The following is a 17,251-nucleotide window of genomic DNA, read 5'->3' on the forward strand; positions in this document are numbered from 1 at the left end:
ACAAGTAAATATAAGTTTTCTAAAGAAAGAGCCTTTTAATTCCTTTAGGCATAATCAATATTGATAAATGTGCTTCTTAGGGCTAAACTCCATGAGCACTTTTGTAGAATGGTGTCAGACCAACAAAACGCATCCAACAAGTTGGATGGTGTCACATGGGTCAAAATATAATGGGACTGATGGTAAACTTTACATACAGTTTTAAGCATCAGACTTTTCTATCTGGCACGACTTTCATATATGAACGCTGCATGCTTCATCTTCATCGGACAAGATTAAAACGCCAGGGGCACATTTACTAAGCTCGAGTGAAGGATTTGAATGAAAAAAACTCGATATTCGAAGGATTCGAAGGATTTTACTTCAAGGGTCGAATTCGAGGGTTTATTAACCCTCGAAATTCGACCTTTGATAAATTGGCCCCATAGTGTTGGAAAAACTTTTTTCTCTTTGAAATGTATTAACTGTCTAATGTAAACACATGAAGAAAATACTCCATCCGACTTCATCTGATCCAACTTTACATTTTAGTCTAGGGGGATCAGATGTTGTAGCATAGTACAACATCTTGTGCGGTGTTGCATGGTTTTGTATAGAGGATCAGATAAAATCTGACCCACAAAATCTGATGAAAAACTACTACTACTCGTGGAGTTTTACCCTTAGTGTCTCACAGCTGTATCTTTTGTTTGTTTGATACTTCACCATAGGGTTCAGAGGGATTACATGGTTCCCCTGGACTACCTGGCCCATCAGGCCGACCAGGGCCTCCTGGATTACAGGTAAGTATCTTCTAATGTAACGTTTGACAAGGAATAACATAATACATTTTAGAATACTTATTAACCCCTCTTTGTGAAATTTCAGGGTCCCCCTGGGAATGAAGGACTAGATGGGAAGGTTGGGAAACCAGGACTGAGGGTGAGTATCAAATATGTGTAGGGTGAAGTACTGGTTACTGGAAGTAATGCTAGATTTTAATAAATAATAGCAATTAGTAAGTGAGGAAGTGTTGTATTTTGCAAAGTTTACGGGATTATTTTGAATGATTCCAGTTGTAAGATCACCTTCCTTTTTCCACCTATTCCAATGGTTTATAAATGTCCTAACATTTTTTTTCCAACAAAATTTCACTGAAGAAAACCCCAAATCTTGCTGCTTGAGTGGCTGATTTTTTATTTACTTTCTGTCAAAATAAATTTAAAATTTGTAGGTTTCCCAACTCATCAAAAATATATTAAAAGAGGATAAACTTGTGGGATTTCACTAATGCTATATTGTTAAGATGTGTTCCTTTTTTCTATGCATGAATAACCAATTATCTTTTTTGGACTTGAAATAAAATGTGGCAATTCTATTCCAGCCCCATAATACCACTGAAATATGTCAATATACAATTCAATTTTAATTTGACATTGCATAAATAGACACCTTGATGTGCTATACTGTAGGAACATCTCCACATTAAACAAATGGGATAATAAAAGTATTGGATCCATTATCTAGAAACCAAATGTCCAGAAAGTTACTACAATGCACAAACACATTTTCCCGATAGTAATTACACATTACCCTGTACTTGATGATAACTAGGCGAGCCTAAATCCATGTTGATGATAAAACCATTCTTTTTTCTTGTTTCTTAGTAGCATTAGGGTATTCTGTACCACATTACAGATAGATCCATTGTCTAGAAAAAAAGCATTCTAGATATTAGTTCCCATACTAGTTACATGTACAAAATTTGTTCTAGGTAAGTTACCCATAGCAATCAATATGATGTTTCTTTTCAGAAAGCTGGCAAGTAGATGCTACTTATTATGGGGTGCAATACTGGAGCAAATTAATTCATTACATTGTACACATTTCATATTATAACAGGAGACGTGTCATAGCCAAACAAACCTAATGCACCCTAGAAGTCCCCCCCACACACACTTTAATTATCTCTGCAAGACTTGACAGTGGTTGTATCCCATTCTGTTTACTCTCCTGTGTCCTCTGCTGTTGGTGACCTGTTTTGTTTCATTTTTTACAGGGAGAAACGGGACCTACTGGGCCTCCTGGGCATAAGGGTATTCCGGTGAGTAAGTTGTCACTTTTACTGTAACCTATATCTCTAGTTCCATTAGAGTTGCTGCACAACACCTTGGTTGCTGCAAAACACAGCTTGGTGGTTCCATTGTATTTCCTTTTGAAAATGTGTATCCATATGTATGTATTAAAAATTTTTGTTTTCTGCGTTAGAGTATTATAATGTTTTAGTAATGTTTTTAGTAGTAGTCTGAGGGTTAGTGGAGAATGTAGTTCATAGCAGAAACTAAGTTGGAATTTGGGAAGTCACACTCCTATGAATTTGGAGAACCGGAGGTTTTACCAGGAATATTAAGTGATGTGATAGCAGGTGTTTCATTCAAACAGCAGATCACTAAAAACTACTTGCTTTGGATCTATTAATTTGTACTGAAATACACATTTTAGCACTGCCCCTCCAACCTAAAAGTATAAAAATGTTAACGTGTGTAACTTGCCTCTCGTTAAACTAAAGGTTTACATGCTATCTGGTTTCTCAGGTCAGTGATGCAAGTAAGCAGACAGCAGATCCTTCATTTTCAGTCAGTCATGGTTGCTAGGATAGGTGGGACCCTAACAACCAAATAACAGTATAAATCCTGGAGAGGTGGAAGAAAATCATAGAGTAAAACAATAAATACATTTTAAATCTTACTATATTCTATACAAAGTTAGTTACATAGTAACATAGTAAATTAGGTTGAAAAAAGAAACACGTCCATCAAGTTCAACCTTTTTACTTTTTTTAACCTGCCTATCTGCCAACAGAACCAGAGAAACCTCATAGGGGGAAAAATTCCTTCCTGACTCCAAAATGGCAATCGGACTAGTCCCTGGATTAACTTGTACTATGATATATCTTCCATAAACCTCACTTGCTAAAAAGCAATCCAACCCCTTTTTAAAGCTATCTAATGTATCAGCCTGTACAACTGATTCAGGGAGAGAATTCCACATCTTCACAGCTCTCACTGTAAAAAAAACCCCTTCCGAATATTTAGGGGGAACCTCTATTTTTTTAATCGGAATGGGTCACCTTGTGTCAGCTGGAAAGACCTACTGGTAAATAAAGCATTAGAGAGATTATTATATGATCCCCTTATATATTTATACATAGTTATCATTTCACCCCTTAAGCGCCTCTTCTCCAGCGTGAACATCCCCAAGTTGGCCAGTCTTTCCTCATAGCTAAGATTTTCCATACCTTTTACCAGCTTAGTTGCCCTTCTCTGCACCCTCTCTAATACAACAATGTCCTACTTGAGTGATGGGGACCAAAACTGTATGGCATATTCTAGATGGGGCATACATCACTACATTATACATCACAACAAAAGTTAATTGGTAATTTGCATAACACTTTCTATGCAATAGTTCAGCTTTCCTAGCAGAATGATCAGGCTCTTCTTTCAAGTCATACTGTAATTCACCCATTAAGCCCCACCTCCAGTGCAGCTGTCTTTCTCAGAAAAAAAATAAAATGGTAGAAATTGTACAGCAGCCAGTGATCCTTAATTATGTAACATATCTGGACTCTTTAAACCCTAGACCAATAATATATAAAATATAACCACTGCAAGCAATAAACTATTGAACATCATATGGACCCTTTGTTCCCTTCATCTTTTTTATTTTAGGGATTCAAAGGAATAAAAGGACATCCTGGCTTGCCTGGGCAAAAGGTATGAAGTCATACAACATATAAATGAGTAATGCAATATCTTACTGTTGTGTGCCACGTGAATATTTTAGAATTTTGAAAGCCCAGTATATGAACAGCTTATTTTCTAATTTAAAATGTACTGGGGCACATAGATAGACAAGATAGAAACAGGCTGTATATAAGTTTGGAAATATGTCTCTGAACTATTAGACTGTATCTGTGCTATAAAACCAGCCATGCAGGATAGTTGGCCACAGGAACTTAAAGGAGTGATTTGCATGTCTCCGCCCATAGTTTACACAGTGCTGCCAAGATAAAACTGAATGTGTACATAATCAAATATACTGATTAAATCATTTTCTTCACAGGGAGATTCTGGTCCTCCAGGTTCTCCGGGCACTACTGGCAGGCCTGGAGCAGAGGTAAGAAAAGTATATCTTTTTTGACAAAAGCTATATTTCTGCACAACTACATGATTTACAATAATATCTCATGTATTCTATTCTCAGGGTGATCCTGGTCCAATGGGACAACCAGGCCGCCCAGGACCTCCTGGAAACTTGGTATGTAAAGGTGGCACCTGTATTAATTAATGAAATACACAGAACATTATGTTTCTAATTTGTGTATATTCTTATAGGGAGCAGCAGGACTTACAGGGCAACCAGGCGATCCAGGCCCCCCTGGGGTGGTAAGTCTTTATTTTCATTAAAGTGCATATATTTGTTTCTTTTGTGGAAGAACTCAGCAGTGATTGTCCTGTACGTTTTCCAGGGACTTAAGGGTGATCGAGGACCAGCAGGTGACCGAGGACCAATGGGTCTCCCAGGTGAGCCAGGTTCCCCAGGACACCCAGGACCTGCTGTAAGTATCAGGGAGTCACCTAAAACATAAATAAGGAAGAGGGAAATGTTAAGTCAAATGTATAACAATTTTTGAAAAAAACAAACAAAATTGAATAAGATAATATTTTATAATACCTCTTTTTTATCTGTCAATAGGGTGAAATGGGTTCAGATGGCCTTATGGGTAAGGAGGTGAGTAATGATACTTCACTCCAGTGGCAAAAAAAATGAGGTAAAGTTGTACAAAGTTGAAGAGTTTTAAAGATAGATGAACTCTACCAAAGTCATACAAAATTAGCTGTTTAAAGAAAGCTACAGCCACACTAGATCCAAGATCTTCTTAGCCTTAATTCTTCCTTCCCTTCACCAGTTCTCTCCAGATTTGTCATGTGTTGACATCTATCAGTATCTATTATATTATAGCTTTGCAAACCTTTAATATACAGTATTCCAAATCCTATCATGCAACTTTTGACGAAAGTATACCATAGTACAGTATATGCCCTCCTTCTCCACATCTTCAATCACAAATCTCTGATACTTTTCCAACCACACATCATTTTTCTTAGGGTCCTGCTGGAAGGCAAGGAACTCCTGGTTCTCCTGGAGAGAAGGTAAGAAAACTATGCTCAATGTTTATTTAGATTAAATTGTTTTCACAAATTAGATGTAACTGTGATCTCCCCACCTTAAAATAAATAAGGGTGAAGCCGGTGCTTCTGGACCTGCAGGCCCCCCTGGAGAAAGAGGAAGACCAGGACCACCAGGAATGTCAACAGATTATTCAAAAAGTGACTCATTAGGGATAGTTGGACCAAGAGGACCTCCAGGGGAAAGGGGTTCTTCTGGACCTCCAGGACCTTCTGGGGCACCAGGAAGCCCAGGACTTCCAGGAACACCAGTAAGAATGGCAATAAGAAAACTATGAAAACAGAAATTCTAATCATAACCGAGAAAGTCTAAGTTTATACTGAAAAAAATGTTGCCATATTTCTTTTCATTCATTTCATGAGAAAACCAAAACTTGAATTCATCGCCCTCTGCATTTTTGTTATATATGATTATGCTGAATCCTTTTTGAGAAAAACACAGCAGAACAGAGGATTTAACTGCTTTGTTTTTTCCCAAAGAGAAAAACTGCTAGTGCATGTCTACCTTTAAAAATAATTATTACAAAAAATTAGGTGTTAGTACCACAATTTTGCCAAAATATGTAAGCTCACGTGCCACATCAAGGCCCCTAATTGTACATTAGTCCTACACTATCTGTGAGCATTCTAAGTTTGTAGTGCATTTAAAATCAAGTCCCCCAGAAACAAATGTGACTGATTAGTAAGACCATTGTGCACTTACCAGAAACCAGGGAGCTTTTAAGCCCTAGCCAACAAACATACACATGTGAATAATTACCTTCTTCACTATTTATTATCATTTTAAGTTTGTACTGCATTTAAAATCAAGTCCCAAGTTTATTTGTTTTTTCCAAGGCTGAATCCATCAGTTATGATGAAATTAAGAGAATGATACGACAAGAGATGATCAAGATCTTTGATGGTAGGTTTGTTGGATTGCAGAATTAAGCATTGACACCAGATCAGCCTGAATGTTGCTGATGTATGTAATGTTTTATATAATTTAAATTAGATTTGTGGTTCATATTTAGGCAAGAGTTTAGTTGATCAACCCTGGAAATAACAATGTCCAGTGATGTAAAGTACTAGCATAGCTAACTAAAATTGTCCTTTATCTGGGTGGAAGATACAACATGTTTCAGGAAGGGCCACCACCAAAATAAAGGAATTTGCAGCTTACCGTGTATACTACTGAAGTTCTCCAACCTTTGTTTGTAGGCTATAGAAGATCAACCCATCAAAAAAGGCATGCTTTAGTTATATTTTGCATTCTAAAGCATTTGAAATGTGTCATTTCCAATGTACAACCTGCTATTTTTTCCGTTCCTACAATTTGACATTTTTAATAAATTCCCTTGTCCCGGGTTGTGCTCCTTGTTTCTATGTCTAAAATCTGGGAGTCCTAAAATCATATGAGATTGGCATATTGTTTTATCACTATAATCATTTTATCACTAACTGATGTTACCTTCCTATAGAGAGGATGGCATATTATACAACTCGCATGCAGATGCCATTGGAAATGGCTTCATCACCAGGAAGACCAGGTCCTCCTGGGAAGGATGGAAGCCCAGGACGTCCAGGAGCCTCTGGATCACCTGGACTACCTGGACAAATAGGCCGTGAGGGGCGACCAGGTGCCCCAGGAATGAGAGGTGAAAAAGATAAATAATGTTTTCTAATATTACCTTATTCCAACTATTACAGCTATTTCCCTTTTCTCTTTTTTACTGCCTCTGCTACCATTAATAAAAGACGGTGGTTATACATTGTGTTACATATGTAAAAGATTATAATAATATAAATGAAACGTGCAAAAAACCTAGGGGCCCATTTACTAAGGGTCGAAGTGAATTTTTGGATTCAAAAACTTTTTGGGTACTTCGACCATCGAATAGGCCAAAATTAGATTTGAATTGAAAAAACTTCAACTTCAAAAATCGAAGTACTGTCTCTTTAAAAAACTTTGACTTCGACGCTTCGCCACCTTAAACCTGCCAAATTGCTGTTTAGCCTATGGGGGACCTCCTATAACCTTTCTGAGTGTTTTGCTAAATTTTGAGTAGTCAAAGTATTTTTTTGTAAAATCGTTCGAATCGTTTGATTCGAACAATTTAATAGATCGAATTGTTCGATTCGAACGATTTAATAGACCGAACAAACGATTTTTGTCGAAGTATCAAATTCGATGGTCGCATTTCGAAGTTTTTTAACTTCGAAATTCGACCCTTAGTAAATGTGCCCCCTAATGTCTAAAATATATATTTTCCAAAAAAACTGTTTTGCCTTCTAGAAATCACTTTGATTATAAGCTCTATGGACAGGGACCTCACTCAGGGCCAGATTCAATTCAGACAAAAAAATTCATGTCACAATTTATCACATGAAAACACATGGAGATTCAATTAGAGGAGAAAAAAACTCTTCTCACAATTCAGTTCCAGTTTTTTCCCCTTAGAGTTTTCACTTGAGAAACCACGCAATATGTTTTTTGAATTGTTTTTGAAAGTTTTTCTGAATTGAATTGCATCTCAAAATTAATCTCAACCATGACTTTTCACGTGATAAACCTTTTTCTCATTGAATTAAATCTGGCCCATAGTTCTTAATCTTCAGTGTAACGGTTCTTTGTATTTATTATTTTAATACAAACAAAAATATAAACAAACAAATCAGAGGCTAGATTTAAAATGGATCAGTGATTTCTGACACATGTATGAACTGAATGTGGGCCAGAAGAACAGTCTAGTTCATGTATGTTCATACTTACAGGAGAACCTGGACCAAAAGGAGAAAGGGGGACAAATGGTATTGGTATCATGGGCGATGTTGGGCCTCCTGGCCCACCAGGTATGATTTAAACTTACCGTTTGATAAATGTTTATTAGTTGGACCAACATGAGCAAAGTTTAATGTTAACCCTTTATGTGCCAAGGATAATAGACTGCACAGCTTTGACACAGAATAACTAATATGCCAGTGCCTTCAATTCTGTTTAGTCTCTTTGACCTGTACCATGTTTAGTGTTGTTAATTGCAGAAAGTTCACAGATTACAGGTCGTTAAAAGGGTTCATTGTATTCATATTCTTTGCTTTTCAGGACCACAAGGGCCACCTGGATATGGCAAACTGGGATTACCAGGCCCAATAGGACAGCAAGGTGTACCAGGTATTCCAGGATCTCCAGGGTCAAAAGGTTATCCAGGAAAAGATGGTAGATGTAACCCCACAGATTGCCTCGGTATGATGGCCGTGCAAGATTACCAGCCAAAGAGCATGAAGGGTCCAGGGTGATCTTCAGGAAAACATCTACCAGATCGTCAGGCAAAAGTCTACCAGAAAACACCTTAGTGTATAAAATGTTTCCCCCATCTATGCCAGAGGAACCAGCAACACATTGCTCTGTATTCTGGTATATACATATGGCTCTGTATCGTGGTGCTGGGGTTTCTGGCAAAGCTGGGGGAGGTTAACTTAATTTTTTTGTTCTCCTTGTCTGTGTTTTTACATGTAACTGCTTCCTATTACCTACATATGTTGTGGTGTTTACATGTCGACTGCATATCACCAGCCAGCATCTCCAACAAAACAAAACAACTTGTTGACGTGAAATCTGAAAGAAATCTGATTGCCCACTCATGTTGAAATGCAAGATTTTCAGACTTTTTGCCCCCTAAAATTGAATTTTTGGAAATCCATAACATTTTGGTGCAAAAAAAAAAAAAAAAACTACCAATTACCAAACAATTCTCAACTGTATGTTAAAGTACCAGAGTAAAGATTTTTCTATTTGCACCAACCAAGTTATATGGGAATTTGTCATACGTCATCATGGTTTTTCAGTTAAAATATGATTAATTTAATACATATGTTTTACCAGGCTTGACCCTTTTAATTTTTACAACTGATCCACAGCATATTAATACAGGTATGGGACCTGTTACCCAGAATGCTCGGGACCTGGGGTTTTCCGGAAAACGCTCTTTCCATAATTTGGATCTTCATACCTTGTCTACTAGAAAATCATGTAAACATTAAATAAAGCCAATAGGCTGGTATTGCTTCCAATAAGGATGAATTATATCTTAGTGGGGATCAAGTACAAGGTACTGTTTTATTATTACAGAGAAAAAGGATAACATTTTTTAAAATGTGGATTATTTGATAATAATGGAGTCTATGGAGACAGCCTTTCTTTAATTTGGAGCTTTCTGGATAATGGGTTTAAAGGTAACGGATCCCATTTCTGTACTGGACTCCATTTGCTGGTCTATCTCCAGACAGCATTACATTTTTTTAATTTGTTTCTCAAATAGAAGATATCCATAGAAAATTAGACATTTTATTCTCTTCAACTATAACCTAAAATACCAGTCCTAGGGAGGAAACAGCACAGAAGTCAAAATTCCTGGAAGCCATGTAAAATAAGGATCAAAATAACATCTGATGCAAACTGAACAAGAAGAAAGGGATCCCTTTCCTTGTTTTGTACTACTATCAGAAAGAAACAGGAAATTATTATTTATGGAATAATGGAGAGGCACAATCACACTGCACAGTAGGGCATTCTTAGCGCCTTCCCTAATGAAGTGCAGGCAGGATAGGGAATTTTTGAGTGCTTAAAAAATATGTTAACAATGTGAATGCCCATTGCAGAAATACTGCAAACCAAATCACTGAAAGAGTCCTAACTCTCCTCTTTTTGGAGATATGAACATTGGAACATAAAAAAGGATTCTGGCAAATAACTATATATTTCCCAGCAATCTAAAATCATCTTTCCAGTCTCTCTTTTAATATAAATCTACTTATAAAAACTTGCATTTGCTTTGAGACTCTCCACAAAGGCTTATTGATAAGAATATATGTATATGAAGGTTAAATAAAATAGATCTGGTCTAACTTTCAGTATAGGACTGTGGTGCATACATAGGGATAGGTACAGTATATATGGAATAGGTGTTTAACATGTACATGCTCGGTGTTTCGTTGTACCTGAGTCATACAAAGCAACCCTTGTTATAATGTTAAATTAGTGAAGTGGAGCAAAAAAAAGTATCAACAGGCAAATTTAAGAGGAGCACTGCACAAAATTAGACAATTGCCCCGTTGGACAAAATCCACCATCTGCAAAGTGTCACAGAAATATGAACCCTGCAAAAAAATGAATACCATTGCCTCAAAATACGTGCTGAACAGTATACAGAAAGTCAGATGGATTAACACTGTATGTTTCATGTGGTTCTAAAATAAGTGCAGCCCTTACTAAATAAAATATATAGTTAATTTTGAAAAGTTGTAAACAACTGCTGAAGGAACTAGTGTATTAAACACAAGGGGGGTAGATTTATCAAAGAGTGAAGTTAGAGATCTCTACAGTCCGCAGAGTGGAATGCCGCCTCTCTCCATTCATTTCTATGGGATTTTTAAAGGCATATTTATCAAAGGGCGATAGTGAAAGTTCACCATTTGATAAATACGCCTTTTAAAATCCCATAGAAATCTAGCGGATTGTGGTGATCTCCAACTTCACTCTTTGATAAATCTACCCCAAGATATATGCAAGTGTTACTGCACAGTTACATTTTATTTCACCAAACACAGGTACAAAGAAAATACTAATTGTGGCTTGTGCAAAAGGTTGGGCACCCTAGTTAGTCAGTATTTAGAAAACATCCACTTTTAGCTTGGTTTTCTTCAAGTAGCACATTGTAACTTCTGAGGAATATTTAGATTTTAAAATTCGTCTTTATTTATTTCATCTTGGGGCAGCATAAGCATGCAACGTTTCGAGTGGCACTCCACTCTTTATCAAGCATCATGCTTGTTAAAGAGTGTAGTGCCACTCAAAACTAATTTGGAGTGGTCTTTGGAGAGAAACGTGTTCAAGTCGGAACCTTGGTGAAGAGGTTGTTTGACGTGCACCCATACCCTGAAAAGTGAACTGTAGAGTAAGTGCGGTTTGGTTGGAATTTTTACTTAAAACCCATGTTTAACAGTTAACAATGTTTTTTATTGTTTATCAAATGCCCTGGGTGATTCTGTCCCCTTTGCCTTCTTGGAGTGGCTTGCGCCCACCCTTTTAGCACCGGAGGGGGTTCAGTCGGGGTCCATGCTGATTTGAAAACCCAGAAATTAGGCTCTTATTTTATCCCCTCTGGTAACCAGAGGGGATACAATGTGACAAAGCTACAGAGCCTTTGTTTCCAAAAGTCTGGCCTAGATACTGTTTTGCATACCTCAGACATTTGTGATGATGTTGCAGGTAACTATTTGCACTAAAATCCCAGTCGATTATCGAGGGTTAATTAACCCTCGATATTCGACCCTTTGTGAATCGGCCCCCTATTGTTTTCATATTTTGTGTTTAAACTTTAAGTTTATGAAATGGTTGTAGTTAATTTAATAAATAAAAAGCCGCAATGACATAGACTTAGTTATAGATTTAGACCCAAACTTGACCTGTATCCTCATTCATGTAGGCAGTGACAGGCTTAGACAGGCAATAGGGTAGTGTGTCAGCTTCCTAGCCAGTAATTCTCTGGTTTGTTCCCAAAAGCAGACACCATCTTCATATATCTTTTAAACTGCTTAGCTTTGGCAGTGATGAAATGCCTTTCATGTTGTGTTCTTTCAATCAACATGCAAAATGCACTAGTATATTAAAAACAGAGGAGTAGGTTGGTGTCAGAGTCGGAGGTACCCTAAACTGAGTGGATGGAGTCAGAATCAAAGGATTTACTGTATGTACCAGCTTCACAGCCCTAATTGAAACATTGGATTTCCTCCAGTAAATCTTTTTACGCGTAATCCTAATGTGCGGTACTCACTTCTGTTATTCAATAAACTTTTTACTTGCACACAGACATGCTGTTAGACCTGTTGTGTGAGTGCTCCTCCTTGTTGATACATAATACTTGCTAAATATGCTCACATTTTTCACATGCTAATTTTTACCAACACTGTTGTCAAATTGTTTTCATATAGATAAGAATCTCTGTGCTGCAGTGTTATGGAGTAGATCAACAATTTATTTGGCAGAGAAAGTACTCGGCAAAATTGGTGGTTTTTTTCAATAATGAAAGAATGAAAACATTATATTAGAAATAAGGAAATTTCTGTTTCTGAAAAATTCAAGTTACTCTTCACTGGCTCCCTGTCAGCAATCTGTCTCTACATGCAACTTTGTAATGAAGTCATTTATTTTGAAGGACAGTTAGCTCTAATCTATTGTCTAGGCAAAGGGACAACACACCAATATATTAGGTCTGTCCATCAAAATCTGAAGACAAATATATTAAAAAGACTGATTTAAAACAATGATTTCTTGCTTAACTTGTCTGAGCATCTCAACTGTTTGAATCATATATTAAAAGGTGTTAATACATTGTATCATATAAATGTGCAATAGCAGGCAGCACAATTACTACTTAAACATATAAAATTCCTTACCAGCGCCTACCATCTGTATCTTGCTCCTGTCTTGGAGGGACACTTTCTGTCTCTCCTCATTCAGGTTTTAAAAAATGTCTGTTTGATCTAGCTTTGCCCCTCCTATCACTGTGCCTCACGTCTAAGTTCATCCACTTTTATTTCTAATTGACTCCTATTTCTGTTCTACATGCCTCTTCTGGTATATCCAGTCTATAATTACTGCGGTCAAATAAAAAAAAAAATATTTGTACATATAACATATATATTTATACACATAAGTAACTGATCACTGAGAGACTGGTACTGGGTAGTCTCCAAGATGGACCCCAGGGATTACACACTATTTCGATCCTGCATATGAATATATTTTAGCCATTCTCTGATTCACATATATCAGTTGTTTTTCCCCTAGTTTTAAGTGGTACAAAAATGGAAAGCTCCAAATATCAGAAAGCTCCAAATCTCAGGAAGGCCATCTCCCATGAAGTCAATTTTCAGCAAATAAATCTAGTTAAAACAGTACCTTGTACTTGATAGTAACTAAGCTGCATTAATACATATTGGTGGCAAAAAAATCCTATTGAGCTCTCAAATTGCTGGATTACATCTCACATTTTCCACAATCATTGTGGTCAGTTGATGTCAGGAGATTTTAGAATTTATAAGTCAGCAACAGCATGCAAGCCTCCCCCCTAAAAGATAAAGTCGTACAAATCTAAGTTTTTCAAACCATTTGTGGATCGTCCAGACATTTTTTGTACCATGGGGTTGTTTTGTCGATCAGACGGGTTAGAAGATTTCTGTCAGCTAACAATGATTTTTCTGTATTGCCTGTCTGATGGTATCAATGGGTGACTATCACTGCTATTTGTCTGAGGAAGGGCCATTTGAGTCCCGAAACGTTTGATCGGGTGTGCAGTGTCTGAAGCACCTTGCAATAAATGTTGGGAATACCCTGTTTAAATGAAGCACAATAAGGTACTGGTGTTCTATTTTTGTATGAAAGAATATTGCTGATATGTGGCTAGGCCAGTATTGATACCAGCACCTCTGCATGACATAACTGCTATTTGAGGAGATAACATTTGTATGATTGCTGTCACAGGCAGAACATTATCTGGTTTGTTTTCATACTATTTTATTTAATCTGGATGGTTAGTGGCAGTTCAGAAGATTGCGATGTACGATCGTTAGTCGTATACGAGGCTAAAATCTGCACATCTACAGTATGGCCAGCTTTAGTTAGAAAGGATAAAGAAAAGGAGTGTATTGATTTACTTATAGGAAAATTGCTCTGATCTTTGTCCTTAATGTGATTTAACGTGCATTTGATGTGGATGGTATTTGTGTTTCAATGGGGTGTGATATCTTAACATCTGTTGTTTTACCATTTATGGCTGCTTTAAAATTGATTTAGGAACTATTAACAGGTTTGTTTGTGATAGAGATATTCAGGATGCTGGCAGACTATTCTTTAATGTAAACACTGAATATCTAGATCTACAGATATCTGAATATTTAAAAATTGATATAGCACAATATCCATTTATGTAAAGTACAAATAAAACGTATGTTTTACTTCATTGGTTTTAAAAGCATAGCTGAGTTCAAATTAGATGTAGAGTGATGCTATATGAGAAAATTATCTCCCTTTCATTCACCTTCAACAGACAACACAGTATAAAATCAGAGCTTTTTGTGTGCTGGAGCCTCACTTCTCTACACTAGTGATGGATGAATCTAACCCATTTCGCTTTGCAGAATATTCGCAAAATGGCAAAATAATTGCCAAATGTGTCTTTGGGCAACAAATTTTTTTTTGATGAAAATTTTTTTTTTCACCCATTGGAGTCTGTGGGAGTCTTTTTCAAGGCAAAACATGCCAAAAGATTTTGCTCATCAATACTCTTCACCTGACTTTTCAAAAATATTAGAAATTACATATAAAACTTTAAACATACATTTTAGGTAAGATTTACAGTTTGGCCATATGGTTTCTTGAGGTAAACATACTATAATAGGATTTTTTGACCTTCTTAGTATGCTGATTTCTGTGGTTGTGTTTTGACACATTTTGGTAGTGTAATGGAACACTGGGAGTTGACACATAAAAGCCATAAATCTAACAAAAGTTGGTATTTACCCATTCAGGAAACATTAGTATTTCTAAATCAGTTGTATTTTTGTACATAAAACAAAACATATTATATATCCCTATATATAGACCATTATATAAAGAAGTGGAATTACACAAATAAATAGATGTAAGTAAATTAAAAGCCCCCCCCCGGAAATACTCCTAAAATGTAATGTCTAGCAAATGAAATACAAAATCATTATTATGGGATTTCTTATGAGGTTTCGCAGTAGCTGAGTATTGTTAGAATGCAAATTAATTACTGTAACATGAATGTCCAGTCGTGGGAATCCACATAGATAACACTCCATTACTACTTTGGATTATAACTTGTTTAAATAGTAGAGATGCACTAATAAAATATTCCATAGCAAATGTTCATATCATTGTAAGAATGCTGATTGAATTACACTGGTATTATTGAAAAGTTATGACAAACTACTCATTCGCTGAAATATTATTGAAAGATGTCATAAAAAGCTTTGGTTTTAGTTATTTTTTTAGCTAAACGGGGCAACAGGTAAGTTTAAGATACTCCATGTTTAGCCCTTGTTATTGATAATCCCTTGCATAATGAACTCCTACTAACAAAATAGTCACAACAAATGGAGAAGGGCTGTATACAGGTATGGACAAGGTACATTTTATCTAAGTAGGATTTTATGTACACATCATAGATAATGTGACCTACGCCTCATTTTGGAGAGCAGAGACCTGGGGCTTCCCCCTTGAATAGAGTGCTGCCTAAAACTCCTATCTGTCCTTTAACTTGCACTTCATTTGGATGTGTAAATCATGGAGCATCGGTGGCCCTGTCCTTACCACCACAACAAAAAAAATATTTTCAGTCTGGCACTAAATAGTGAGAACATCATTACACAATTGCTTTGTAGGTGAGCGATAAGGAGTGTGATCTTGCATTTGGGCAGGTTTCCATTTATGAATATAAAGTATTTACACCTTTTACTCCACATTTATTGTAATATCCAGAATAACCACTGGATGCCAGTATGGTTGCAGCTGAGATGTGCTGGTTTGTTGAATTCATTAATTGCACAGTCACGAGCAGTTTTATTAAACTCACCACAGAAAAACTCACTCACTTCTATTCATTCCTATGGGATTTTTAAAAGCATATTTATCAAATGGTGAACTCCATTGACAAATATGATTCCAAAAACTCCATAGGAATGAATAGAAAGTGAGCTTTTCTTTGGTGAGCTCTAATCTCACATTTTGATAAATCTGCCCCTAAATATAAGAAATAAGATACTGCTGTTGTTCTAATAAATGAGACACTATGGCTGACAGAGATTATGAAAGGACATAATCTATGATGAAGAGACAACAATGTAGAGCTGGAAATACAGAAAGGCAAAGATAAAGAAAAGGAATAGACAAGGTAATGTGGAATAATCTAAAGGGTAGGAAGTGGAAAACTTGTGGCCCATGTTCTTACTTTTTTACAATCTAACATATGTACAAAACAGATAATCCATAACATTTGCTGAATAAAGATGACCCCAAAATTGCTGTGGAGCCTAATAAATTCTACTGTTGTACTGCAAAATTGAAATACTAGAAAGAAACATATTTTCCTGAATTTTAGAAACAACTGAGAGAAATGGAGTACCATTAACAAAGATCTACTTCCATTGGGAAGTGTCCCTCTTGATACTCCTAACTCTTAACATAGTGCTTGCCTTCTCTGTATTGCCAACATGATGGATCCCCAGCATAAAGCTGGCCAAACTTCATGGGACAGCATTAACTCATCAACAAGGTGAAGCAGCAAATCATTATTTAGACATCACTAAAACAAAAACTTGTTGACTAAAAGGCCCATAACTGCTGGAACCATTCATATCACTTCACAAAGCATAAAGTGATAGACATTTTAAGCATTTCTAAGCAACATGACTCTTCAGATTCTGTAATGTATATACAGTATATATTGGCATATGCTAATATAGATCTGGAAAAAACATAATTTGGTTAAATCAAAGCAAACTGATATTTATTTTGAAGATTGGCAAAGTGAGTTTTGAGCTGACCTATGAGGGTTAGTATTACTAAAGCACCCAACAAGTTTTAACATGTTGGGAAAGATACAGGAACAAGAGGCTTCTCTAAGAAATGTTAAATGAAGGAGAAGGCTGTGCTTTTAATGGCATCAACATCATAGGTTAGGGATACTGTATATTTGACAAAATACATATTTTCACAGGGCAGATTAACCACATTGGCTTTATGCCATATGATTTATCTATGGGGGAATTCACAAAAATACTGATACGGAGACAAAATAAAAGTGGAGATGGATTTGTCAGATTTCCTGCCATATTCACAAATCTTTATTTCCAATATGTGAATTAATCTTTGAAACAGTTTAGTGATTGTATACTGCACACATTTTAATGTGATTTTTGTGAATTTGCCTTTAGCTCCTCCTCCTAAATCTGTCTGG

At 36.4% G+C, this 17,251-nt stretch overlaps 1 protein-coding gene across 5 annotated transcripts in view; it reads left to right on the forward strand.

The window, feature by feature from the left end:
- The window catches only part of LOC108709583 (collagen alpha-1(XVI) chain), an 83,897-nt gene extending 74,885 nt beyond the window's left edge, over positions 1–9,012 (forward strand). For all 5 annotated transcript variants that reach the window (XM_041584023.1, XM_041584025.1, XM_018249568.2 and 2 more), the window contains 15 exons: positions 711–782; positions 868–921; positions 2,039–2,083; positions 3,711–3,755; positions 4,105–4,158; positions 4,246–4,299; positions 4,377–4,427; positions 4,511–4,600; positions 4,738–4,773; positions 5,151–5,195; positions 5,285–5,482; positions 6,069–6,135; positions 6,692–6,868; positions 7,986–8,063; positions 8,314–9,012. In XM_041584023.1, the coding sequence (XP_041439957.1) occupies positions 711–782; positions 868–921; positions 2,039–2,083; positions 3,711–3,755; positions 4,105–4,158; positions 4,246–4,299; positions 4,377–4,427; positions 4,511–4,600; positions 4,738–4,773; positions 5,151–5,195; positions 5,285–5,482; positions 6,069–6,135; positions 6,692–6,868; positions 7,986–8,063; positions 8,314–8,507 (1,260 nt within the window). In that variant the 3' untranslated portion in view covers positions 8,508–9,012. The remainder of the gene's footprint in view (positions 1–710; positions 783–867; positions 922–2,038; positions 2,084–3,710; positions 3,756–4,104; positions 4,159–4,245; positions 4,300–4,376; positions 4,428–4,510; positions 4,601–4,737; positions 4,774–5,150; positions 5,196–5,284; positions 5,483–6,068; positions 6,136–6,691; positions 6,869–7,985; positions 8,064–8,313) is intronic.
- Positions 9,013–17,251: the final 8,239 nt, after the last annotated feature.

The sequence above is a fragment of the Xenopus laevis genome, chromosome 2S (genome assembly GCF_017654675.1).
Source record: "Xenopus laevis strain J_2021 chromosome 2S, Xenopus_laevis_v10.1, whole genome shotgun sequence".
NCBI lineage: Eukaryota > Metazoa > Chordata > Amphibia > Anura > Pipidae > Xenopus > Xenopus laevis.